The sequence below is a fragment of the Antedon bifida genome, chromosome 7, assembly GCF_963402885.1.
Source record: "Antedon bifida chromosome 7, ecAntBifi1.1, whole genome shotgun sequence".
Lineage (NCBI taxonomy): Eukaryota > Metazoa > Echinodermata > Crinoidea > Comatulida > Antedonidae > Antedon > Antedon bifida.
The window spans coordinates 17,575,297-17,602,165 of NC_136232.1; the positions used below are offsets into that span (position 1 = coordinate 17,575,297).

Below are 26,869 nucleotides of genomic sequence, written 5' to 3' on the forward strand. Positions count from 1 at the left end.
GCACCATTCAACGAACATACCTTGATTGCATTTCTGGCTAGACATTTCTTGTTTTCAGGTTCCAGTTTACATATCATTTCTTCGTTTATTTCGTAATGAAACAATTGCCACTTTGTGGATAGGACTTGGTGTAGCCATTTTCGTTTACTGTATTATTTGTTTTTATATTATGCACAAGCTATAAAGCAAAAGTATAAGACCCCAGTAAAAAATGTCTGGGCCTAGACGATACGCGGTACGCACAGCGCATAGTGACGTGCCTGCTCTGCGTATTTTGTCAAACGTGACAGTGTAAACAACACGTTGTGTGTGTATTTGCTATTTTTCTTTGCTTTTGCAAAATGGTAAAGACGAGGAAAGTGTATACTCGAGACTATAAGCTTAATGTTTTGCAGTGGCATAGCACTAATGGCAATTGTGTCGCAAAGACTGCAAAAGAATTTATTTTTACATTAAAAAAACCCTGAAAAACACCCCTTTTTAAATATATGGTATCTCTCAAAGTATGAAATCAAAAATATAAAAAAAAAAAATGAAACGGGTACACAATGCATTGTTATTTTATGCATACACTAATTATTTTTTATAATTAAATGAAAAAAACAAAAATATCGTTCATCAAAATACTACCAATATCCATTTTAAAAAACCTTAAAAATGGACAAAATTTGTCAAAATCACAAATTTGGCTGTTGCCATGGAAATATATGTGTGAAATAAAAAATACTTCATATTTGATTTCTCTCAACACATATATAACCATTTTTGAGTCTGCCACTATTTTTGATATTTCTTTGATTCTTACAGACAATGGCTCTTAATGTGTTGTCCTCGGTTTCACACACATCAGATAGTTTACCGATGCCATCAGTAAGAACATTCAAAACCTCTGGCGATTCAAACCAAAGATCTGATAAAGTTTGTAGTGTGGTTTCATGTGCTGCTACTGCACGCCTATAGTGACTTCCTTTTTTGTTATTTGATTGACTACATCTGAACTGTATAGTTTCGCATCAAGCCAGTTAACTGATTTAACTTGTATACACCATCCATTGCTGTTACAATTGTCTGCCATTCATAAGCTGGTGCGTTAATGATCGTGTTATCTAGTGGCCTGGTTGTTGAAGACGATATTGCTAAATTATAGGCTCGCCATACTGGTATGGTTTGAGGCTGATCATCTGAGCTTGTTGAAGCCACTAGTGGTTCCATGCTGTGTCTTGATTAACCTCCTGCCTGTTCTGTCCTAGCTTGAAATTTGCATAGTGCGGACGGTTTGGGTGTTCCAATAATTCTACATGGTTTCATCTTAACAACAGTTACAGATGTATTTTTCATCTGATTAGCATTTGTTGGTTGATGCTCTAATACAAAAGGCTGTGACAATGACTCAATCAATTCGGGACTGGTTCTCTGATATACAGATACCGCAGTTCCATGGAACGAATTCTGCCCATCATATGTGTCAACGTGTGTTTCGATATTGTCTGCTGATCCTCTGATAGAGATACCTTTCTTAAGGCCTGGAGGAACATAAATCCCATCGTCGGTGTTCATTATCTGTAGAACACTGCATGCAATTTGATTGTTGATCTCGTTGACACGGTGGTATGGTACACCAACATTAACAGCATTTAAAAAACTCTGCGGCTTCTATGTGCTTTATGGCAGTGCAAAGCTATTCCGATTGCTGGTGGGGTTTCAATTGTTCGATAGATTTGCGATTTTGCTTTGCATGTGTATAATTACTTGCCGATCAGAAACATAACTGTAAAGAATTTGTTGGGATATCAGATTTGCATTTCGTTTCAAGGTAGCATTCCTCTCTTGTGATTTTGCATTACGTGGTCCCTGTATAATCCATTGCAGGAATATCCCAAGGAGCTCTAGAATTCCTTCTGTTAATGAACCCACCAGAGAACCGTTAAACTTCCATTGATGAGGTCTGTTATCCCGTATAAGTGTTTTCAGGCCTTTCGCACAGTTGTACAAATTCTTTGTTTGTGTCTTCTGATCATCAGCTGCTCTATTAATTGCAACTTTTTCAGCTAATTGTGAATGTAAATGCTACTGTTTATTGCCAAAGGAAGGCGTGATGACAGCATTTTCAATATGTCTGAGAATATTCGTTTTAAGTGTTTCACGGCTAAGTTTTACATCAATTCCATACTCTTTTAATATCTCTTTGTAAAGATCCTCTACTTGTGCAATATCAATATATTCACCATCATCAATTTTTTCCTGTAATGTGCAATAAAACTGAACCTCTCCTGCTATGTATGCTATATTGTTTTGATTATACTCTATACCATGTTTGGATTCTGTACTCTTTTTACAACTGGGACGTTGCACACACTTTTCCTAGTTACTAGTGATACAAGTCTTGTGATACATAATGTCTCGTGATAATAAATCGCCCGAGGCAAGAACATTTGCAAGTCTAATTTGCCAAATTTCATTTCCACTTTTTGATACAATTCCTTGAATATCTTTTCCTCTATTTTCTGTACTACAGGTAAACAGTTTGAGAGTCTTACGTTTATGTGTTGATGTCATCTTGACTTCTTGACAGAATATGCATTTTGCCGAATCAAGCGGTATTGTTTGTGATCTTGTTGTTACGTTTCTATCTTTCTCTTTGTAGCTGTTGACCTTCCTCTTGGTGGTACCAGAACAATCGTTGAATTTTGTTTTTCTACTGCTCTCACTTTGCGGGCGTTTTCTCTATCTATATGTAAAGTTGCTCTTTTAAAGCACTGTTTATGCCAACTTGCATTCTTCTCAACCTACTTGCAACTTTTAGAAATTCAGGGTTACCATATTCTGCCTTTTGATTTTTGCAATTCAGTAGCTTCCCAAATGATGAATTTTGGAAAGTTTTGTATTTGATGTCCACCAAATTGTCTTCTGTGTGTTGCTGACAACATAAACATAATAACAAATCTGTGGTGGCTTTCTTTGGTGTGGGCTCCATAATGGTAAATAAGATGACCTGTCAATAGTATAAAAACGTACCATAGACTAAAGTATTTAATAACTGTAGTAAATTAATAATACTATAAATACATTTTATTTTACATTTTTTATTTTGTTTTACATTTCCTAGTTAGTGTTGAGCTACCCGATTGACGTACCATATGAAATGTCCGACTATTGTAAATAGTAATTATTAATTGCCGTACTAATTAAGATGTGTGGTTTAGAAGTAATGATCTGATGAAATCCCCATGTTACAGTAAAACATGAAGTATAAGATAAGATAAGATTTATAAAGCGCACATATCCACAAAGTGCTCAAGGCGCTTGTAAAAACCATGAAACATACTAACTAAAAACAACAAAAACTTTTGCAAAAAAAACGGAATAAAAGCAGACCAATCGAACCCACATCACTGGTTCCGTTTACCGACAATTTAATGTGCACAGACCTGCCAGTACATTACTCACATGTGTTCTCAGTAATGTGGGTATCTAGCTAAACAATAACCTTACAAATTTCCAAAGGCAGCCGACAGCAGATGTGTATTAAGCGCACTCTTGAACACATCAGTAGACTTGCTAGATCTAATATGGGATGGTAATGCGTTCCAGAGACGAGGTGCTGCAACAGCAAATGACCTATCACCCCATGAATGCCTGGACCTAGGCACAATAAGCTGTTGCAGACTACTAGACCTAAGATTCCGAGCTGGCGCATGCTTGACCAGCAAATCACGGAGGTACTGTGGACCTTCACCATTTAATGTCTTGAACGTTATAAGTAAAATCTTGAAAATTATTCTATAGGAGACCGGCAGCCAGTGAAGATCTTTCAAAATCGGAGTGATGTGATCAAATGTCCTTGTTCCAGTTATGATTTGAGCAGATGTATTCTGTAACAGTTGAAGGCGATGTATGGATCCCTTAGGATCCCTAAAGAAGAGAATTTCCAAAATTACTGCACGACGTCACAAATGCATGTATGACTTGCCCAGTTGCCTCCCTTGAAATATACCTCCTTATCCTTCTAATATTTCGATGATGATAGGTTGATCTACTGGTTATTCTGGAAATTTGTCTACTCATGGTCATTGATGATTTCACTATCTCCAATGCTGAAGCTGAGGTCTTTTCTTCGTTTGATGAGGAGATCCAAAAATAATGAATTCCGTCTTGTCATCATTAAGTTTAATGAAGTTATGAGACATCCAGGTCTTCAGCTCAACAACACAATTTTTAAGAGTCTCAAACTTAACCTCTACATCCCCAGTTGACTTAAATGAAATGTAAACCTGGGTGTCATCGGCATATATATGGTAAGACATTTTAAACCTTGAGACGATTTCATGAATTTGAAGTAAATATATGCTAAATAACTGGGGTCCTAAAATTGACCCTTGTGGAATAGAATAGTCCAGTACAAAAGAATCGGACACTCTTTGTGGACGGCCAGAAAGGTATGAGGAACACCAATCAAGAACCTTGCCATCCAGCCCTATGTAATGCTTGAGTCGCACCAACAGAACAGTGTGGTCAACTGTGTCAAAAGCTGCACTGAGATCGAGTAAAATAAGTGCGATTAGGTTTCCCTTGTCCATTTCTTGTAGGACATCATTGGAGACACGCAGTAGTGCAGTTTCAACACTATGATGTGGTCGGTACGCCGAGTGAAATGGGTCAAGCAAACTGTGTACGTCAGTATATTGAGAAAGACGTATTGAGACAAAGCGTTCAATGGTCTTTCCGAGAAACTTCAAGTTGGACACAGGCCTATAATTTTTCAACTCATCAGTATCCATGTTAAAGTTAAAAGTCGAATGTTCGATATCTTTAGAGTATCAGGGAAAAATCCCTCTGCAATACTTCTGTTAGTTATAGATGGTAACACGACATCAAGACATTTCTTCAAAAGCGATGTTGGAATTGGATCGAGGTCAACTGAAGATTTACAGGATGAACTGCTAATGATAGACTTGAATTCATCTTCATCGGCCGGTGCTAGTTCTGATAACGTGATGATGTCTGCCGCAGAATCAACGGGAGAGAGAAGATCATCATGAACAGAGACATAATGGATGTTGCTGCTATCACCGTGCAGTTCATCACGAATGTCTGGATTTTGTTCTTAAAGAAGTCTGCAAAGCTATTGGCAAGTTGTTTATCACAGCCATGGCTTGGTAATATGGGCGCATTTCTTCTCAGCATTAGTTCGTTGACAACTCCAAACAGTTTCTTCTGATCACCACTACAATCAGAGATCTTAGTAGAGTAGTAAGCCACCTTGGACTCTTCAATCATGGTGTTAACAACCAGCCTTTGCTTACAGTAGTTCTTCCGATCTTCTGTACTCCTGTTACGGATCCATTTACGTTCAAACTGACGACGTCTTTTCCGTTCTGATAACTGATAAACTGATAAAATACTTTTATTGCAACTTTTGGGTTGAATTATACAAAAATATATACCTATACTTAAATGAAAAAATATATCAAATCCATCAACAAGATAAATCAAATAACACAAAAACATCGAAGAACAGACAAACTGAAGTCAAGTCAGGGGAAGATACGACTGTGCAGGGATATGTATGCCTACCACTTGTGAAAGAGACCAAAGTTTACAATAAAATGTTTTGATCGTTCCGTTTTTACTTTTGGAATGCAAAATTCTTTAACTTGTCTTAAATTGTATCTAGATTTAGGCGCTTTTGAAAGAAGGTGATGAAGTCTATGGGAAGTTTCTGATAGTAATCCTTGCACAGTCTAGTTCGACGTTCACATAGCACAGGCACATTACATTGAGCCGTTGCTTTGTTGTAACTGAGCTCTGGGAACGTGATTCTAAGCGCCCTTCGTTGGATACTTTCCAGTTGGTCAGACTGCAATTTAGTTAAGCACGTTCCCCAAACGGGGACGGCGTATTCTAGTACAGGTCTGATAACACAACAATAGAAATAGCATAAGGCTTGGGCGTCTAGACCGGACCGGCGCAATTGTTTAAGGAAATATAACCGTGAGTTTGATTTAGCTATCAAAGAATCAATATGGGGTTGCCATGATAAATTGTCACATACAATTATTCCTAGGAGCTTAGTACGGCAAACCTGGTTAACACTACATTTATTAATAATTAGAGGATTAAATATCGACTTGTTTTTCTTACAACTCATAATTAATTCACATGTTTTTTTAGCATTGAGGGTCATATGGTTAAGCCGAGTCCATGCAAGGGCCGAGTTAGCTATATTTTGCAAGTTACTATTGGACAGTTTAGACACCCTTTCGAATACAGTAGTATCATCCATAAATTTAACACATGGTTTACCATTTTAAAGGTCATTGATAAAAATAATAAACATACTAGGGCCAATCCACGACCCCTGGGGTATGCCTCCGTTTGGCGATAGCCATTCAGAAAGACTATCACCAATTTTAACACGTTGTTGTCGGTTATACAGGAAGGCATTAACCCATCGGATCAGGTGATCTAATCTCATTTGAGAACCAACTTGCTCTTCAAAGGAGCATGACGATCGACAGCTGAATGCAGTACCTTCTCAAACATCTCAACAGATTGCTCAAGGCCTAGACCACCATCTTCAATAATTGCTAATCATGACTTAATATCATTACAGAGATCAGTCATATCAATATTTTTAAAATTGCGTCGCTAATTAATTAACATAGATGGAAGAGGAGGTTTTTTAAGGTTCAACTTGAAGAAAATTGCAAAATGATCAGAAAGACCAGGATGAATTCTCAAGTCACTGATACCACTAAAATCATCACGGGTAACAAGATCCAAACAATGTCCAGCAATATGCGTGGTTTCATGCACATGTTGATGAAGGCTGACTGGACCAAGAATGTCCAAAAACATGGTAGTAATAGGATTATGAAGATCATCAACATGAATTTTAAGATCACCACATATAATTACATCAGATGGTAGTAGCATAACATCTGTCAATAACATCTGAAAATTATTGAAAAAGTCTAAATGAGAAAAACCGAGAGGACGGTAAATGTTGGCTATATGCATTGATTGCGAATCAGACTTGACAGTTGCATGAATGGCCTCGAAGTTGAAAACTGGAGACATCTCATTCCTTTTACAATGTAGAGAAGATCGATGCAAAACGCCAACTCCGCCCCTTCTCTTCCTAGCCTTGGAACATTCTTGAATTCAAAACCATTTGGAGTAAGTTCACCAGTGGCAATGTCGTCGTCTGGTTTTACCCATGTCTCTGTGACTGCAACAAGATCGAGTGTATTGGAAGCAACAAAGTCAACAAACTCTTAGGTTTATTTCTAAGAGTGGATCTATTATTAACTATACATAGGCCTAATATTAACACCAGCCGGCCCAGTATTATCATTTGGAGACAGTGTAGAACCGAAAACAGTTGTGGAATTACGTTGTTTAAAAACATGTTTACCATCACGACAGCCTCTCCTTCGCTTATTTCTATGAATACCATTCACCTTCAAACTTTCAAACACGGAAGAATCTGGACGAACATAATTATACTGTAGACTAAGAAAATCAGCCGCCGATTTGTATACTAGTCCCTTTATAGAAAAGGAGGTCATAATCAGATTCAATCAGTCAATAAAGTCAAAATAAGACACCAACCAAAACTAGGCCTAGGCCAGTCAATTCAATCAAATCACAACCAGCCAACTGTACCACCACCAAGGGTGAGACAAGGTAGTGAAGCGGGTAGTAACAAAGTGCGAGCACGCGAGGCAAGTCAATATTTATGCGAGGCATCGTTTTACCGTCACCAAAAAATGCGAGGCACCATTTTATTATTTCCCAAAAGTGCGAGGCATGAAATTCAACAAAAAATTCGGCCCTGGAGACGTTCGTCCCACTTGGGGGTCTTACTTTATAGTCCAAACCAAAAAGTTTTTAAAGGTGTTTAATAACATATATTTCATTGATATTGCAAATGTTTTCGATATAATATACAAAATAATTTACAAAAAAATGTAATTATATCATAAATTATGCATTTTATTATTTCGAAAACTGTGTTTAGTGTGCATTCGCAAAACGACCAACAGAGGGTGTCATTTGTTTATATCATTCGCTCGTGTGGCCGGCCGGCTGCGCGGCTAATTAAGATCATTTACGGTAATGTTTTAGGCCCTATATTTTAACAATATTGTAGTTTATAGAGTATTAGTATTACTACTACCCCATAGTCTCTCTGAAAAGAAAGTTTGGGGAAAAAAGGTCTGTTTATGCTTATAAAATGTGTACAGCCACATCAAAACCAGGCACTTGGTGAAATATTTTTTTTTTAGTTATTACTATAATTATATTACTCACAATATATCCTTCAAAATGGTGTTTGGATCATTTAAATCAAGCAAATATTCCCAGAGTTATGGCAATAAATGTATATAGCATTTATACAACAATTTACTTTTAATTACTGAGTAATTAACAGTCAAAGTTTAATGACAAATCAGACAGGAAGTTGCCCCATGCTGTTACAGATTGAACAATTAACACCTTAGCAACACTACCTTCTTGATAAACAATCATTCTGAAATTTGGCACACCTGTTCAATATAGTGTTTTCTGATATTCCTGAAAATTTCATCAAAATCCGAGGTGGTTATCATAGTTAATTATGACGATTACAAAATACCACTAATTTACGTAAAATCTGTCAAATTCATTTATAATAGTGTAGTGTAAGAATAATACAGTAGGCCTACTAGTAGGTATTCAGAAGATTTCCTTAGCTTATAATTAGTTCTGAACAAATTTAAAAAAAAACAGCAAACATTTTATTAATGAACTTTATTCAATTTTATTTCTCTTTTTACTTTATTTTATCTGCTTTTTATTCAAAATGGCGCAGGGCACACAATGTCCCTCGTTTCTGGTCGGCAAAATTCAGTTACCAGTATTTTATTTGTGAGTGATTTGTATTGCACTTGTTTTTACTGTGAATGTTATGTAATACATCTATTGTTGAACCAGCACCTGGCCTGATCATGACAGATAGCCACACCCGATAGCTTGAACAATGTTTTTAAGCATGATGAATAACGTAAAATTTAGCCAAGGTACCAGTATTTTATTTGTGAGGGATTTGTATTGTACTTGTTTTTACTGTTGTTAATGTTATGTAATACATCTATTGTTGAACCAGCACCTGGCCTGATCATGACAGGTAGCCACACCCGTTAGCTTGAACAATGTTTTTAAGCATGATGAATAACGTGAAATTTAGCCAAGGTACCAGTATTTTATTTGTGAGGGATTTGTATTGTACTTGTTTTTACTGTTTATGTTTCGCAAAATATCCATTTATTGACAGGTACACACAATCCCCACACACCCGGCCCATCATTGGCATTTTAAGCATAATGAAATTTAACCAAATTAAAATAAATAAAATAGCCTAGTAAGTAAAGCATTGCAGGAGGCTTATTATACTATAGAGATGAAAACTCTATCTTATTTAAATTGGGCTAGGCCTAGGCCTTGTTGTTGTTATTACTAGCTAGCTAGGCCTATGCCATGCAGCCTATCTAGGCTAGTAGCCCAACGTAGTAGTACTGTAGTAGGCCTAGGCTAGGCTTATTAGTAGAGTCAGGTCTAGCCTAGGCCTAGTCAACTCTTACGATAAATAACTTAGCTAGGCCCTTTACTTTAGTATGTTTATAACTTATTGTTAGCAAGTATGAGTCAGTACACGTCACTTTAGTATTACTGTGTACAGTACTTAGATGAACTAAAAATATATTTTCCTCGACGAGCGTGTACTAGCATAAGATTTTGTTGACCTGGAATTTTCCATGCTGGATGGGTCATGTGACAAAATTAAACCAATCAAATCGCTTCTTTCAGCGTGTTCGTAGCAACAAGGCCGTTTTTGTTTACACTAAAGGGTTCTATAAAATCGGTTTTTATTGGTCTATATCGTACAATCTGTGACATCATTCGTTTATTTTTAGATTCATGAAAAAAATACCTATCGAATGATACCAAGCTTTCAGGGGTTATCTACAAAACTACGGCGTAGGAATGACGAAAATAACTGCTTTTTTGTAACGAATTACCTCGTTCTTTCAATCGTCGAAACACGAGGATAGAGGTTCAGATTTATGTAATTTTTACCACCTTTCCATTTGAATTAGTTAATAAGGCATATATTTTTGAAATCTACGGTAAATTTCCTATCAGATAATGGTAAAAAAACAAAATGGTCAAAATATGAGTTTCACACATTCAAATGCATTTTACACAAATCCCTATCTAGCGACAAGCGCCTGGTTTTGATGTGGCTGTACACAAATGCATATCAAAGCCTATACATTTAAGTGGGCCGAATCGTCCAGACTGCCAGAATAGTAATTCAGAACCAAGCCCAAGAGGGCCCTAATAATCACCATACGAGACCAAAATTGAGGCCCAGAATGTTGCGAATACCCACCAAACAAGGGTAGATAATTGTTCATTAATTAATAAAACCCAAGTTTTATCGCAAAAATCGTGCGGTTTTATGTTAAAAACGATGAATTTCAGCAAGGTTCAGGGACGATTCGGCCCTGAGACGATTCGGCCCGGGACTATTCGGCCCACTTTTGGTGGGAAGATTCGGCCCACTTTTGGGCCGAAACATCCCACTTTTTGGGCCGAAACGTCTCACTTTAGACCAAATTCATATTAATTTTTTTTTTATTTATCAAGTTTTTAAAGGTGTTTAACAATCCGTATTTTATTGATATTGACAAAGTTGATATAATATATATAATAAATTACTAAAAAAACGTAATTTTATATTCAATTTATTACTTCGAAAACCTTAATTGTTTATTTCGTGCATTCGTCAAACGGCCAACAGAGGGCGTAACTTGTTTACATTGTTCGCGTGACTAAAAAATGATTATTTTCGACAATGTTTTCAAAATGTTTGCTTTATTGCATCTTTATCCCTAGTAGTACTACCCCATAGTCTCTCTGAAAATAAAGTTTGGGGAAAAAAGCTTATTTTATGCTTATAAATGCATATCAAAGCCGATAAATGTAAGTGTGCCGAATCGTCTCAGGGCCGAATCGTCCCGGGCCGAATAGTCCCGGGCCGAATCGTCCCAGGGCCGAATTGTCCCGGGCCGAATCGCCTCAGGGCCGAATCGTCCCGTTACCTTTCAGCAATAACAAACAAGATTATTTATGGCACGCCCATAGTGCCTTTAATAGGAGAACAGCAGATCGGTTATCATTGTGTATTCTTCTAACGTTTATCACCGATCTAATTTGTTAGTGTGAACATATTGACCTGTTTCGGAAGTTATTGTGTAGGCGTAGTATAAATTTGACAATACGGATTAAACAATTTAATATTACAATGTAAAGAAAAAAAAACACTGTTGATCAAGTTTCATTAATTATATATATTTATCCAAAGATATAATCATTCCTTTATAACTTAACCAAATTTTCCTATGTAGTCCTTCTCATTTTTTAACATAGACCTATAACATAACTGTAGGACCTATATTTGATGAACAAAATTTAAGTTTAAAAAATGACCGATTTATAAAATAATAAAACCAAAGAACAACTAAAATACTGCATATTACTGTTAAACAAATTATAAACAAGTGTTTAATACGGAAAAATCTCCTTTTTAATTGAAAACAAACACAACATATTGTAAAATTATAAAACAATCATAAAAAGAACAAATAAAACACCATTTTTCATATAATTGTTGATTTAAATAAAAGTTTTTTTTCCTTTGTTTTACAAATATTTACATTAAATCAGTTCAATAAGTGAATATAATACTTTCTATGTCAAACATAATACTATAAAGTGTAACACAGGGTTAAACATATTATTATAACCAACATGCCATGATAGATAGATAATCAATTTTTATATGTATATTGTTTCTAGTTCAACTTTTAAGATTACACATTGTGAGAGATTGCCATAAAAGATAAGATACATTTAAATATTGTAGCATAAAAATAATAGTTTATTAATAACATTTAGCTTTAAAATTGCATTAGAAAAAGAACAAAACAAAAACAGTGTTTTCTGTTGTAAATCAGTCTGGTTTTATGTTGTTAATTAATGCTTTGTTTTTGAGATTCTGTTAAATTTTCGTCAAAGTACAGTGGCATTGTTGGTGAGTTATAAGTACTAATGTATGAGTTTCTAGGCAATTTAGACATGCAAGCAATACATGGACAAAAATAAAAGGTACGCAAAATCCACCTTCGTTGTATGGTTCTTGCAAGTCCCCAGACTGAAGAATCCTTTTGCAAATCGCACACTTCGCTTCTTTTGATCCAGTTCGAACATTAATGTAATAATTTTGATTTACGGCTTTTGGAATTTGTGTTATTGGTAATTTTTCAGGGTATTTATTTGTTATCTCTTTCCATTCTGCTTGTGTGAATTTTGTTTTGTAAATCAAGTGATCGTGTTTTCCAAAATTGAAAATGTTGTGAAATACCCAAACTAAATGGTGACATCCACTCTTGCAACCAATGGATGTGCAGGTAGCAATATCTTTTGTCATCTTTATTTTTTCCAAGTAGCCCATTGTGTCTAAAATCATAAAATTAAATTCATTAATATTACTGTTACTTGCCATTAAGTCCATCTGAACATTGTTCACCTTCTTCATGAAAAAACCAAGATTTTTCTTCTCAACTCGTCTTGCTTGTGGCACTTTCCTATTTCTGTCTGACCTATGGCTATCTTTAACATTTACTCTGTAATCATTTTGTGCCATTTCAATCGAACCAACACCCTGTATCTCAGATTGACGTCTTTCAATGTCTTGAGCAGCTGACGCACACCTATCTATGTCAACAAACAGTTCTTGGTCACTCTTTTCCTTACCAATTGTTTTTCTACCAAGAGCCTGTCGCTTTATTTCTGCCGTCTCTAAAATGGCAGCTGAACACTCCATAATAACAACATCCAATAGCCTTTTTCTGTAACCTGATGCACTAACAGATTTTGCATTGGAAACTTCGGCTGAAGAGGCTAAGCTACTTGATTGTATTCTACACCACTTCTGCCAACGTGCTTTTCGTCTCCACCACCAATTCTTAAAGTTCATCATTTTTGTAGGGTTATTAGATTTTGTAGAAATTAGTTTCAACAGTGCTGTCTCTGCTTCTTCAGCATGAACATTTGTAACAGCATTATAAGCATCAACCATAAATTGTTGAAATTTAGATTTGTCTTTTTCAGAGCTGAAGTAAACCTTGTGCCGATTTATATCTTGCTTAAAATGAAAGTAATCTGAAACAGTTTTTGTCTTAATATCATTACCTTTGGCTTTGCAAAGACCTGACCACAGAGCTCCTCCCTCATCTCCAACATAGGCATGGGCATCTAGACCTTTACCCAGAAAGTCATTGGCTTTAAGGTTGTATTCAAGAGCTACAGAAGGTATAATTTTGTTTACAGCTTTATCAAAGTATCTCACTAGCCTCGCCACATTTTCTGAATTTTCACAAGGTTTTGGAACGAAACTACTAACAAGTTTAACATTCCGTCTCAAAACAGGATTATATGTTGTCAGCTCAATTTCTGTGTAATCTTTTGTAAGACTTTCGCACCCATCAAGACTAACTGGTTCATTTATTTTACCAAGAGTAATGAGAGCTGCCATACAAATTTTTTGTTCACTGGACAGAAAAACAGAGTTTTCACCAACTTCCATGATTAAATTTTCATCTAAACCCCGCTTACAAAAATCTTCTTTAAGTAGGCGTATAGCCTCAATATCTGAACCATCTGGTCTGGATTTTTCATTAACCTTACTTTTAAGAAAATGGAGATGACGTGTGTCACTAAATTTCATAGCCGCATCTTCTAGAGAATTGCTATCACTTTTACCATCTAATAAAACCTGTCGAATTTTTTCTAACTGAATTTGACCAGTTGTTATTGTTGGTCTTTGTTTTAGAATGTCTTTGACTTCCTCTTCATTGGGCTTTTCTTCAGCAGCTTTTGGAAAGCAGGAATGAAAACCAATATAAATCACAGTCAATTTGTTATGACAACGATCATTTTCAACATACTTTCTGGCAGAGCATTTGATTTTTGTTGCTTCTTGATTACAATGTTTACAATGCTTACTTCTGTTAAAATCTGCTTTATTAGAATGTTGGTTTATGTTTCTGAATGCACATTTAACATTTCTACATTCAAATGATCCTCCACACATCGTCGTCCTCCCTTATGTGTCATAGATTCCAATAAGAGGTTTATTTTCATTGTAGGAAACTTCATACCTTAAATTTCCATTAGGTGTATCAGGTACTTTGTTTACTCGTTCTGCCTTTAACTTGTCAACCTCATTTTGATTCAAGTACACTCTTGAGCCCCTCTTTATTAGTATCTCATCTCTGTAAAAGTAAATAACATTCAGTTACGTATTTATTTATTTGTAGGCAAATTCTTAATCCATGCAGTCTAACTTTTACTTTACTAACTTACTTTTTTTCTTCCAATACATCTGTGTGCCATTCTTCCTTTTTGCATTGTTTTGGTTTTTTTTTTATTGGTGTACACTCAGCCGAGCTTAAACCACTCATCGTACTTGTCAGAATGTCAATGGACTTTTTCTAGAAAGCAAATAAGAAACACACATTCGCTTTATTTTAACACATCACTGAATTTGTAATACATGCATTTAAAAACATATTCTAATTTATAAAATAATTTTAAAATTCTAAACTCTAATTTTTTTATTTATTTTTTAAGATTCCTGATGATGATTGCCAATTACAGAAAGAAAAAATAATGTTTTGGAGGCAAATACAATACTAAGAATTCTTGACTTAAACATTAAAATTGGATATGTGAGGGAACTCTGAAATATATTATTAAAGCAGTTTAGGGTGACAAAAATATCACTAGTATGAATGAAGTTTTTAATGTATCATTATTTAAAACTGTATAATCAGTAAACTTACCAAATTTTCTGTTTTTCTTCTTTTCCGTTTTTTTGATTTGCCTTTGTTATCACCGAGACTTAGAGATGGTAAATCGTCTGAGCTGCTTGAAATTACAGTAGAATTACGTATGGTGTCCTACAAAAAAACAAATTTTAAATATTGATAGTTACTGTTACATGACAATATATTATGAATAGATGTAGAGTTCGTAATTTCTTAAAACTATAGAGCGCCACCAACGGAATCAATCGCAAGTATGATACAAACAAACAGGACAAACTTGGTTGAGAGAAACAAAATATAACTTTAATCCTGATTATCTTGCTCTTAACATGCATACAATATCGCTGTCACTTCGTATCTCGAGGGAGGGATTCACTAAATATGAGAAAACAATAATTAAACATCAATCAATGAAAATTTGGGCAGCACCCATGCTTTAGCAACATCAACAAATTAATAATTCTAAGTCCTTTATCAATACAATATACATTAAGTATAGCAATTTCCTTATACAGTATTATTATTCAAACAACATACAATAATCAAATGAACCCATCACAACTAGGCCCTAATCTCTGCACTAGCAAAACACAGTACTGTAAACAACAGTAACACGCCGTCGTAGGCTGTAATTTAGGGCTATTAGCTAGGCTTACAAAATTCAACTAATAACATTAACATTCAATAACAAGATAATATAATTATAACTCCAAAGCTCACCGAAGTTTTGTGGCTCAGTAGAAAACCTTTACGAATCTACAATTTCTAACTAATATCTTTAACAAACTTGACTAAAGGGCAAGGCACAACCACGCTGCATACATGAAGGCCGCCATGATACTTCTCCAAGGCAACCAGCCTAGCGCCCTCACTAGCTCAGTTCAATGGGAACGCTATACCGGCTCCTTAATTTAATACATTACAATTACTTAGCTCTAATGATTAAAACAATGATTATACAGATATAAACAGTTTAAATCTTGTCTATAATAACATTGTTAAATTTCGATTATAAAGTCCTCTTTGATCTGCATAATAGTTGCTTATTATTCAATTTGACCATCCTTGGGGGTAGACTGCCCCTCCGGTCATAGGCATATGGGTTTATTCTGCCTCTGATTCTTCAGTTGCCTTTACGAGTAGACACAATTTTGCAATAGGACGATTCAAGGTGGAAAATTGAGTTTTTACTGTGCATGATCTAACAAGTCCATTTTTATCCCTTTTAGACTCCACTATCCGCCCAAGCAACCAACTGTTCCTAGGTAAACTGTTATCCACTACCAGCACAATATCTCCAATTTCCAAGTTGCGTTTAGGATTAAACCACTTCTGACGCTCTTGCATAGTAGGCAGATATTCCTTCCTCCATCTCTGCCAAAAAAGATTACTCAAATATTGGACTTGACGCCAATAACGACGAGCATAAATATCACGTTTGTCAAATACACCAGGTGGTAATGGCAATTGTTCACGTTGTGTCAACAACATGGCTGGTGTCAATGGTCGAAAATCATTTGGATCGGTTGACAAGGTAGTTATTGGCCTATTGTTTACAATCATTTCCACTTCGCAAAATAATGTCTGGAGACCCTCATCATCCATTTTCAGGTTCTGTTCTTTAAGTACTCCTTTCATAACCCGACGCACAGTTCGTATAATGCGTTCCCAGACGCCACCAAAATGAGACGCTCCTGGAGGGTTGAATTCCCATTCAATATCTCTTTGCTGCAAGTACATATGTATGACTTGAGTGTTCCATTCTGAAATCTCCTTCTTTAACTCTTTGTCGGCTCCCACAAAATTTGTACCATTATCCGATCTAAGTTTCTTGATTTGGCCTCTTCGGGCAATAAATCTTCTCAAAGTATTGATGAACGAGCTTGTAGTTAATGAATATGCCATTTCTAGGTGAATGGCACGGGTAGATAAACATGTGAAGATAACACCATATCTCTTCACAAGACTACGACCTAATTTGATTTCAAATGGACCAAATAGATCAATACCCGTATTGTGGAACGGTGGATGATCGCTCACAATTCTATCTGGTGGCAGTGATGCCATCTTCTGTTCACTAGCTCTAGCTCGGTGCTTCTGACAAACTACACATCTGCTTATAACACTTCTGATCAAGAAACTTGCTCCAATGATCCAATACCTTTGCCAAAGTTGTGATAAAATAGCACTTCTACCAAGGTGTCCAACCTCTTTGTGTATTTCCACTATGATTAATCTTGCAATAAGAGAATTCTTGTGTACTACTACTGGATGCTTTATGTTGTCGGGAAGAGACGCCTTGTTCAGTCTTCCTCCCACTGTAATCATTCCATTTAACAACAACGGATCAAGTTTCTTAAGAGGGCTATTTCTCATCACCCGTCCAATAGATTCGTCATTACCATTCTTAAGTACCTCTAACTCCTGTTTAAAATGAACTCTCTGTTCGTGTGCAAGAATTATACATTCCGCTGATCTCAGGTGTTGCAACCTAACATTGCCTAGTTGCTTACTGGTGACCCTTTTGCATAGTTTCTCAACAGCAACCAGTACCCATGCCACAATTCTTTTAATTTTTCCATAAGATGAATGCTTAGTAATTAGATCATCTAAGAAACAACATGAAGTACAAGCTGGAACTAATACATTTGATACCCCTTTGATTTCTGGGTCATCCTCGGCGATAAGAGGTAAGGACTTGGCTTGTAAGTCTATCCACTGCTCACATTTATCTCTGAGGAATTCTGGTCCGTTACGCCATCTAGTGTTACTTAGAAATTCCTCAATCCGTTGACCTCTCGATGCTTCATCAGCCGGGTTATTACAAGTTCTAACATACCTCCATTCTGATGCCTTAGATATGTTCAAAATGATAGAAACTCGATTTGCTACAAAGGCTTTGAATCTTCGAGAGGTGTTATGTATATATTTCAAAACGGTTTGGCTATCTGTCCAATAGAAAACGTTATCTATACCACTTAACTCTGAAATAATTGTGTTTGCTAACCGTGAAGCCATAACTGCTGCTGTTAATTCTAATCTTGGAATTGAAGTGTATTTCAAGGGTGCAACTCTGCTTCTACCCATGACCAGGGACATTTGTACATGACCATCACTTGACTCCTGTCTGATATAAGCTGCCATACCATACCCATAGTTGCTTGCATCAGCAAACACATGCAATTGGCGACTAATGACATCTGTTGGTAATTCAGATTTGTAGCACCTCGGTACACTCCACTCATCCAGTCTCGCCAGGTCTTGCAACCACCGTTTCCATCGTTGCAATGACACATCGTCAATGGGCTCGTCCCATTCAAGACCCTTCCGACAGATATCTTGTAGTAGAATCTTTGCCGGTAAAACAAAAGGAGCCACTAACCCAAGTGGGTCAAATACAGAGCTAACAATTGACAGCACCCCTCTTCTGGTATGACTTTTATCTGCTGGTAATATAGTAAATCTAAGAGTGTCAAGTTCTGGAGACCATTGTATACCAAGTGCTCTTCCCGATGGCAGTTTATCTTTCCGTAGGTCTAGACTTTTAACCTCCGGTGCGTGATCTTCCTTGGGAATTACATTCAAGACTCTCTTGTCATTGTTCATCCACTTAGTTAAGCGGAATCCACCTTCTTCACAAAGTAATGTTAGGTCTTTGACTAATGTCAGGGCCTTCTTATGATCTTTCACCGACACTAAACAATCATCAACATAAAAATTGTTTTTCATGGTCTCCGCTGCTTCTGGGCAATACTTCGATCCCTTGTCTGCTGCAGTGTTAAGTAATGCTTTATTTGCACAAGCTGGTGAAGATGTTGCTCCAAACAAATGTCTTGTCATGCGGTAAGTTTTAACATCCTCTTCTTCGCTGGGTCGCCAGTAAAATCTTAAAGAATCTCGATCCTCCTCTGGAACCACTACCTGTAAAAACATGCCTTCAATGTCTGCCATTACTGCTACATGGTCTTCCCGAAACCTCATTAACACACCAATTAGACTATTGGTTAGGTCCGGCCCCTGTAGAAGGACATCGTTCAGAGATACACCGTTACATTTTGCCGCACAGTCAAAACCACTCTGATCTTTCCTGGCTTTCGTTCGTTAGATATAGGATGATGGGGTATGTACCATATCCTTTTCCGTTCAGGTGTGTTTGACTTAATAACTTCTTCCATGTATCCTTTCTCTACCATTTGATTTACAGCTTTGTTATACATCTTTCTTAATTCAAGATCACGTTCAAATCTCCTTTCCAATGAATTAAAACGTTTCATAGCCAAACATCTATTATCTGGCAAGACTGTACCCTGGCTTCGCCATGGTAGAGGTAACACATAATGTCCGTCCACAAAACTGCTCGCACCATCCATCATTTCCATGAACGATCTGTCTTCCACGGACAATCCTACGAACTCTGTTGCTCTATCTGGGAAATCAATATTAACAGAATCTTTTACCATGTTGTTAAACTGTTCATATTCTTGAATGGCTTGCAACTGAACTCTGCTTACAGGTTTTATATTAGCTGTCACCCCCTGTCTTACTATGCTCCATGGGATCCAGCCCAATGCTGTTTTCGATGCATAAGGTGACCCCGGTGGGCCTGTCACCACTTCCAGGGGAGTATATGCCTCGGCGACAGCGTTGCCCAGCATCAAACCAATTTCCCCGTCAACTTCAGGAACAACCACTCGTCCCCGTAGATGATCCCATCTGTTCACATCATCTTGTGTTGGAATATGCTCCTTAGTGACAGGCAACGTATTCTTTGAATAAATATTTGGTAGTCTAAACTCGTTGTCGCCGTTCAAATTACTAATAACGATATTTGAGATTATATGAGTCTTTAAAACCTGAGTCGTTCCCATGGTGTCGAGTATAATCTGCGCCTTTCGTCCTCCAAGTCCCAGTTCATTTCGCAAACGGTCAGTGCAGAATGATACACTGGACCCTGGATCAAGGAACACATAAGTCGTTACAGCCCGGCCGTTCTTGGGCGACTTTACAATGACAGGAATAATTGCCATAGTGCAGACTCCATCATTGTCACTACATCCAGCAGAGGGAACTGCAGAGGGAACTGTAGCGGGCTTCTTTGCTTGTGTTTGCTCTGGCGGAGCTTTATCTTGCTCCTTCTCAACTTTATTTTGTTCTTTCACCGGAGCAGGTCTTTCCTGATGGAGGATGGTTGGGTGTTTTCCCTTGCAGGTTCCACATTGCATGCGTTGCCTACATTCTTTGGATCTGTGACCCTGACGTAAACAGCCAAAACACAACCTTTCGTTTTTAATTATTTCTAACTTCCTTTCGTAGTTAGACTCTATGAACTTCTTACACTTTGCTATCTCATGAGGATTCTTGCATAGGTTACAGACCTTTGTAGGCAAAGTGGCACATGCTCTCTTTGATGAACTTGTGAACTGCTCCTTGTGAGCGTTGGCTGTCTGGAACATAGGGATATTTGCTTCCTTCGCTTTGGCCTTCAGAAACTCTGAAAACCTTTCCAAACTTGGGAAGGTTGAAGTATCCATTGATGCACCAACTATACTGCGCCACTTGTTTTCCAGATAGTATGGTAGCTTACTAACTAACTTCATGTTTTCTTGCGGGTAATCAAGAACTCCTAAGTCCGAAATAGTCATTTTTGCGGCAGCCACTTCGCAAATAAAATCAGAAAATTTCCTCAGACCCGTATTATCCTTCGCTGATATCTTCGTCCATTCATTTAGTTTGGTTATCAGCGCGGTAGCTACCACTGATGGGTGTCCGTATCTTTTTTTAAGTTCATTCTTGGCTTGAACATATGCTTCTTCTGTTTGTAGAAGCAGATAATTTGCAACAAGAGCTTTTGGTTCCCCAGCTAGGTGTTGTGCCAGTAAGCTGAGTCTTTCGTAATTGGAACATGTCTTTGCTTCTACCAATGAATTAAATGCTGCCAGCCACGTTGGAAACTTGAGTGGGTCACCATTGAACAGATCTACTCTGATTGGAGGTAATCGTATTGAATCAACCAGTTGTCGGAACGTTGCACTGAGGTCACATTCATTTGCAACTGTCACTGGTGCCTCTTGCTTAATTACGTCACTCTGGTGTTCAACTATTGGTGTATAATGTTTTATTTTCTCTTTTGGTTTCTGATGAAGTGGCTCTGTACGTTTATCAGAAACCTTACCATTATTCTTCTTTTGAGGCCAGACTGGTGTTGGCTCTTGTGATTTCTCTGTACTTATACCTTCCAATTGGGAAAAGGAAGTAAACAATTCTGTAATTGGTGCTCTTGAATCTTGTGGAGTACTTTGACTTATATCAGGAAGTAATGCTTCTGTGGCATCATCATTAATCGGCTTATCGAGGATGCTTGTTTGATGCCACCATACATCAGATGCAGGTAAATCACCTACTCCATTTAAATCATTACCTGTATCAAAGGCCTCATAAACTTCAGCTTCTGCTTCTGCTTCAGCTAGTAATGTCTCCTGCTCAATTCTATTCTTCTTTTGTTTAACTCTTAACTCTTCAGCTTCAGTCTTCTCCATCTCCTGCAGCCTAGCTAATCTTACTTTAATAGCTGCCTTCTTGGCTGATGCCCTAACTCTGGCAGACGAAGAAGACGACGAAGATGCCCCACTTATCATAGATGCAGCATCCATCTTAAAGTGTCAGGAAAACTTCGTGAATGATGTAGAGTTCGTAATTTCTTAAAACTATAGAGCGCCACCAACGGAATCAATCGCAAGTATGATACAAACAAACAGGACAAACTTGGTTGAGAGAAACAAAATATAACTTTAATCCTGATTATCTTGCTCTTAACATGCATACAATATCGCTGTCACTTCGTATCTCGAGGGAGGGATTCACTAAATATGAGAAAACAATAATTAAACATCAATCAATGAAAATTTGGGCAGCACCCGTGCTTTAGCAACATCAACAAATTAATAATTCTAAGTCCTTTATCAATACAATATACATTAAGTATAGCAATTTCCTTATACAGTATTATTATTCAAACAACATACAATAATCAAATGAACCCGTCACAACTAGGCCCTAATCTCTGCACTAGCAAAACACAGTACTGTAAACAACAGTAACACGCCGTCGTAGGCTGTAATTTAGGGCTATTAGCTAGGCTTACAAAATTCAACTAATAACATTAACATTCAATAACAAGATAATATAATTATAACTCCAAAGCTCACCGAAGTTTTGTGGCTCAGTAGAAAACCTTTACGAATCTACAATTTCTAACTAATATCTTTAACAAACTTGACTAAAGGGAAGAAGTTTGAGTGTTTGCATTTCAACAACAAATTATCGTAATGATGTGAAATTTTGCATGAGTATATATAAATAATAATTATTATTAAATACGAAATGTTAAATAATTTAAACAATTTTATCAAAAGTTATTACCACTTTTAACAGATACGTTGTTTTGCCTTGGAAATGACGTGCATGGAATGAAAGTCATTTCTGAGGCAAAACAACGTAACTGCGATATCCTGTGGCAAAACAACGTAACTGTGGTCATTCCATGGCAAAACAACGTAACTGTGATGATTTTAAAAACAATGGATTGAAACTCTTTTTGAACAACAGGGAGGGCTGCGATCACTAATAATGCCTACAAACTAGGTTGGCTTAACAAAGAGTGCATTTGAAGCTAGGCTTAGCCATTTTGATCTACTATTTATGATATAGGCTAGACTTACTTACATTATTATATTATATCCTACCTACTAGCCCGCTACTACAAGGCCCACAACAATGCAAAAACGACCGTCCTACTAGCCTAGGCCTAGCCTAGGCCTAGTTCAATTGACAGTACTGGGGTACTAGGCTAGATTAGGTAGGAAGGTCTGTCAAAAATAATAGCCTAGCCTAGTTTCAAGCTTGCCTGAACTTTTTCGTAAATATAGTTAATTCTTAGAATAAATTTTAATACATTAAATTAGTTGTCTAGCCTAATAAGCCTAGTATTGTTTAATATATCTTTTACTTTTAGTTAAGATCGTTGCTATGCATATTGTCATGCATCAGCGGTTTCTGTCTCAAAATCACGTAACTTAGCTTATTGTGAGAATTTGAAGCGAAAATCGTATGCACTTCCGTGGCAGAACAACGTATCTGGTAGATACGTTGTTTTGCCTTGGAAAATACCAGAATTATTTGTTTTTTGCTTAAAGATGTATTGTCCCTTTGTCAAATTCCAAAAAAATAAAAAATAAAAGATTTTGAAAAAAAGTGGGTCATTTTGAAGTATCATAATAGTTATTAACTTTCACCAAGAATTAGTCGAAAAAAAAATCATTTAACTGAAATACAGACGTTTTTTGGTTCAAAAAATAACTTTGACTTCCAGTCAAAGTTTTCGATCAAAACATATCTCATAATGCAACGCGCTTATTTGGCTACTCTGTATGCATAGTCATAAAACTTCCTCGCGATCTGTGTGAAAACACCTTCTCAACCGTGACGAGTTGTAAACAATCCTAATTAGCATCATGCATAATGTATAATCATGAATCATGATTTGAAACCTTTGTTTACTTTCGCTCGCGATGATTTTCCAGAAGAAATGTAATCAAGTTAATTTAGCTGTTAATTACGTAAAATTGTTGTTTTTGGCTCGAATTTTCGACTTAAAGTGAATAACTTTAACATTACTTTGATATGGCCAATTTAAATGTAGAATATTCTGACCTTCATTTTTTTGTGTTTCAAGGGACAATACATCTTTAAAGATACGTGGTACTATCTCTAAAAATAATGATCTCTGAAACCTGAAATTTTTACAGTTTGTTCATAAATTTGTAATAATTCCCCAAATGTAAAAATCTCAAAATTGACCAAAATGCGAGTTACGTGGTTTTGCCTTGGAACGGCCGACATGAAGGCTGCCATGATTCTTCTCCAAGGCAACCAGCCTAGCGCCCTCACTAGCTCAGTTCAATGGGAACGCTATAATAGAGGATAACATTACATGATGAGTTAAGTTAAGTTTATTTTAGCTTTGCTTGAATATAAATAATTAATATTTTTTGGTTATTGTTACTGTTTATAAAAACATGCAAGTTAGGATAGGCCCAATTGCCAACCTAACTATTTCAATTAAATTTATTGACAATAATGTATTCACGAATAAATGTATGAATGAATAAATTAATGAATGCATCTTCAGACTTTTTGGTAGCCTAGTCTAAGATACACTAGGTAGGCTACAAAAGTGACTAAAAAGCACAGTAGTTTAGTAAAATTTAAATTAGAAAAACATTATCTTAACCTTCAATTGACCTAAAGTATCATCTTGACTATCATCTGTATTAAAATCTCTTGTGTTTTTTTCTGCCAAAATAAATAGTGCGAACTAATAGTTTAAAAACTTTGGTAAAGAAAATCAAAGTATATAGGTTTTCAACTTGACCATGCTATGCATTGCGAATCTAAAGGCAACCCGTCTTCCCCTACTTATTCTCCTTAGTTCTGATCAGTTTTTAATAAACTTACCTCATCTTCTGATTCACTGGTAATTAAAACAATATCATTCCCATTCTGCAACGATAAAACATTTAAATTCACAACATTATTGTATTTCAAATAATTATATTTGAACAACCAATAGGAATATAGTTTAGTGTAAAAAGAATGTATAACATGTTTGGATAAGTATAGTATGCATAGGTTTTTAGTATTTATTATTTATTATCAAGACTGTTGACCAAAATGGTTTGCATTGATGTAGGGGAATATTATACAGTTTTATCATTTTCTTAAATTGGGATAAATGCTAAATAATTAGGGATTATATCCAAATTACTATATTTCAGTTTCTGCAGTAATACCGAACAAACTATAAATAATAATAATAATAATATACTGAAATTATCATTGCAGTACTGCAATTGTTAGCTTTGTATTATTATAGCCCTGCAGTAGAATATTTTGAATATGATCCCTAAATGCAATAGAATTCTATATAGGGTATTTACAAATTTAAGTACAGATGTGGTATTAATGAATTGTAAAATTACAATAATTAGTTACTGCAACTTACTTGATTTACACTATCACAAACACTTTCATCTCCACTTGATATTAATATTTCATCAAGCTGAAAATACAAAATAAGCCAAGTTTTGATTTAAAAAAATGTAATATAGTACATTAATATATAAATTAGGGTTGATAATTAATGTTTAATAAAGACAGATTTTGAATATTTCAATAGTGGGTATGTGTGAAATAAATACATACAGTATTTAGAAATATGATAAAAGTATGCATACTGTATTATACAAAACTAATTTCTCTCCTTCCTGGTAAATTTACCAAAAAAATTCATACTGTACACTAATAAACAAAAAGACACATTTGTAAATGTTCTAAAAGCTACACTGTATCTTAAAGAAAACAACAAAAACGTTTTTGGAAACTCATAATCAATATCATCTTATATCAGTATTATCAACTTTATAGGCCTATCTGCATCTGGGCTTTCAAAAGCAATTATTCATAAACCAAATAAACACAAAATTACAAAATTTACCACTAATGCCCTGCCTTTAAAAACACTGAGACCAGGATTGTATTCTTCTGGACCAAAATGCTCAAATATCTTGGCTTTTTTGTGCCTCTCGTGTGTTTCCACAGATTTTGTAAATACAAAAACATACAATATTATCCCATAACAATTTCTAAAGTTGGCCTAAAAAAGTAAAAATATAGGCAATTCATAAGAGGGTGTGTAGAAAGCGACGACCTCGAATTGGACGACCCCAACGACCCGGGCGACCTCGAATTGGACGACCTAGAATTGGACGACCCATTAACACGAAACCGACGACCCCTATAGCCTAGCCTAGCCTAGGCCTAAGTGTGGTATAACATCCCGAAGCCGAACATAGCCAAAGATCTTTAAACCATCTTATATAATACTCGCAAGCAAGCAATTGATTGAAAAAATACAGAAATATCGCCATTTGATACTGAATGTGTCGACACGAACAAACGAACAGATATGGAACGCCAAGAGTGCATCATTAAAACTGCATTCGACATAAATATAAATTAAAAAGAAATAAATATTATACATTACATGGTTAAACCATGGACGTATAATTACATCTCGTCTTCTTATAACGAACACTATAGGCCTACCAAGCAGCGTGTTGCGAACATGTGCATGGGGAGGGCCATAAGAAAGCTTTACAATACATTTCACATATGCATTGTATACGGTCAAAACTTACCCGCCGCTGAAAAAGGTTTACCATGTTTATGATATTTCGTGTGCTAATCGAGTCGAATGCAGTTTTAATGATGCACTCCTGGCGTTCCATATCTGTTCGTTTGTTCGTGTCGACACATTCAGTATCAAATGGCGATATTTCTGTTTTGATTTTTCTTTTTTCAATCAATTGCAATTGCTTGCGAGTATTATATAAGGTATGGTTTAAAGATCTTTGGCTATGTTCGCCTTCGGGATGTTATACCACACTTAGGCCTAGGCTAGGCTAGGCTATAGGGGTCGTCGGTTTCGTGTTATGGGTCGTCCAATTCTAGGTCGTCCAATTCGAGGTCGCCCGGGTCGTTGGGGTCGTCCAATTCGAGGTCGTCGCTTTCTACACACCCATTCATAAGACAATTATCTTTTAAATACTCGTAACTTTAAGAAGATTCGCTGACTTCATCAGTGCTAATTTTCAATCTCTGTCTTGAAATTGTAGATAATAGTTAAAAAAATAATTCAAAAAGTGTTTAATGTATATAAACTATACAATCATATTATTCAGCTCAATATCATTCATTCTGTTCTATTGGATGTTGTAAGACTTTAAGAAATGTCAGTCCATTTTTTAATATTATTACACACAGTATAATCGTAGATAAAAATTCTAAAACTTAAGACTAACCTGCACGGTTCC

General features: G+C 36.1%; 1 protein-coding gene and 1 long non-coding RNA gene across 2 annotated transcripts; both read right to left on the bottom strand.

Moving 5' to 3' along the window:
• Nucleotides 1–14,215: 14,215 nt before the first annotated feature.
• LOC144848256 (uncharacterized) lies at nt 14,216–25,664 on the bottom strand. Its single transcript, XR_013613836.1, has 6 exons — nt 25,232–25,664; nt 25,000–25,056; nt 24,453–24,497; nt 14,955–15,071; nt 14,476–14,603; nt 14,216–14,384 (listed from the first exon to the last, which is right to left on the bottom strand). It is a non-coding gene; the product is annotated as an uncharacterized LOC144848256 (long non-coding RNA).
• LOC144848257 (uncharacterized) lies at nt 15,274–18,890 on the bottom strand. Its single transcript, XM_078704969.1, has 2 exons — nt 15,660–18,890; nt 15,274–15,314 (listed from the first exon to the last, which is right to left on the bottom strand). The coding sequence occupies exon 1, from the start codon at nt 18,888–18,890 to the stop codon at nt 16,044–16,046; it is 2,847 nt and encodes a 948-aa protein (XP_078561095.1). The 3' UTR covers nt 15,274–15,314; nt 15,660–16,043.
• Nucleotides 25,665–26,869: the final 1,205 nt, after the last annotated feature.

Bases quoted from the DNA above. Each gene is read 5' to 3' on its own strand.
- LOC144848257 (XM_078704969.1), bottom strand. From the start codon at position 18,890: ATGGCAGACATTGAAGGCATGTTTTTACAGGTAGTGGTTCCAGAGGAG.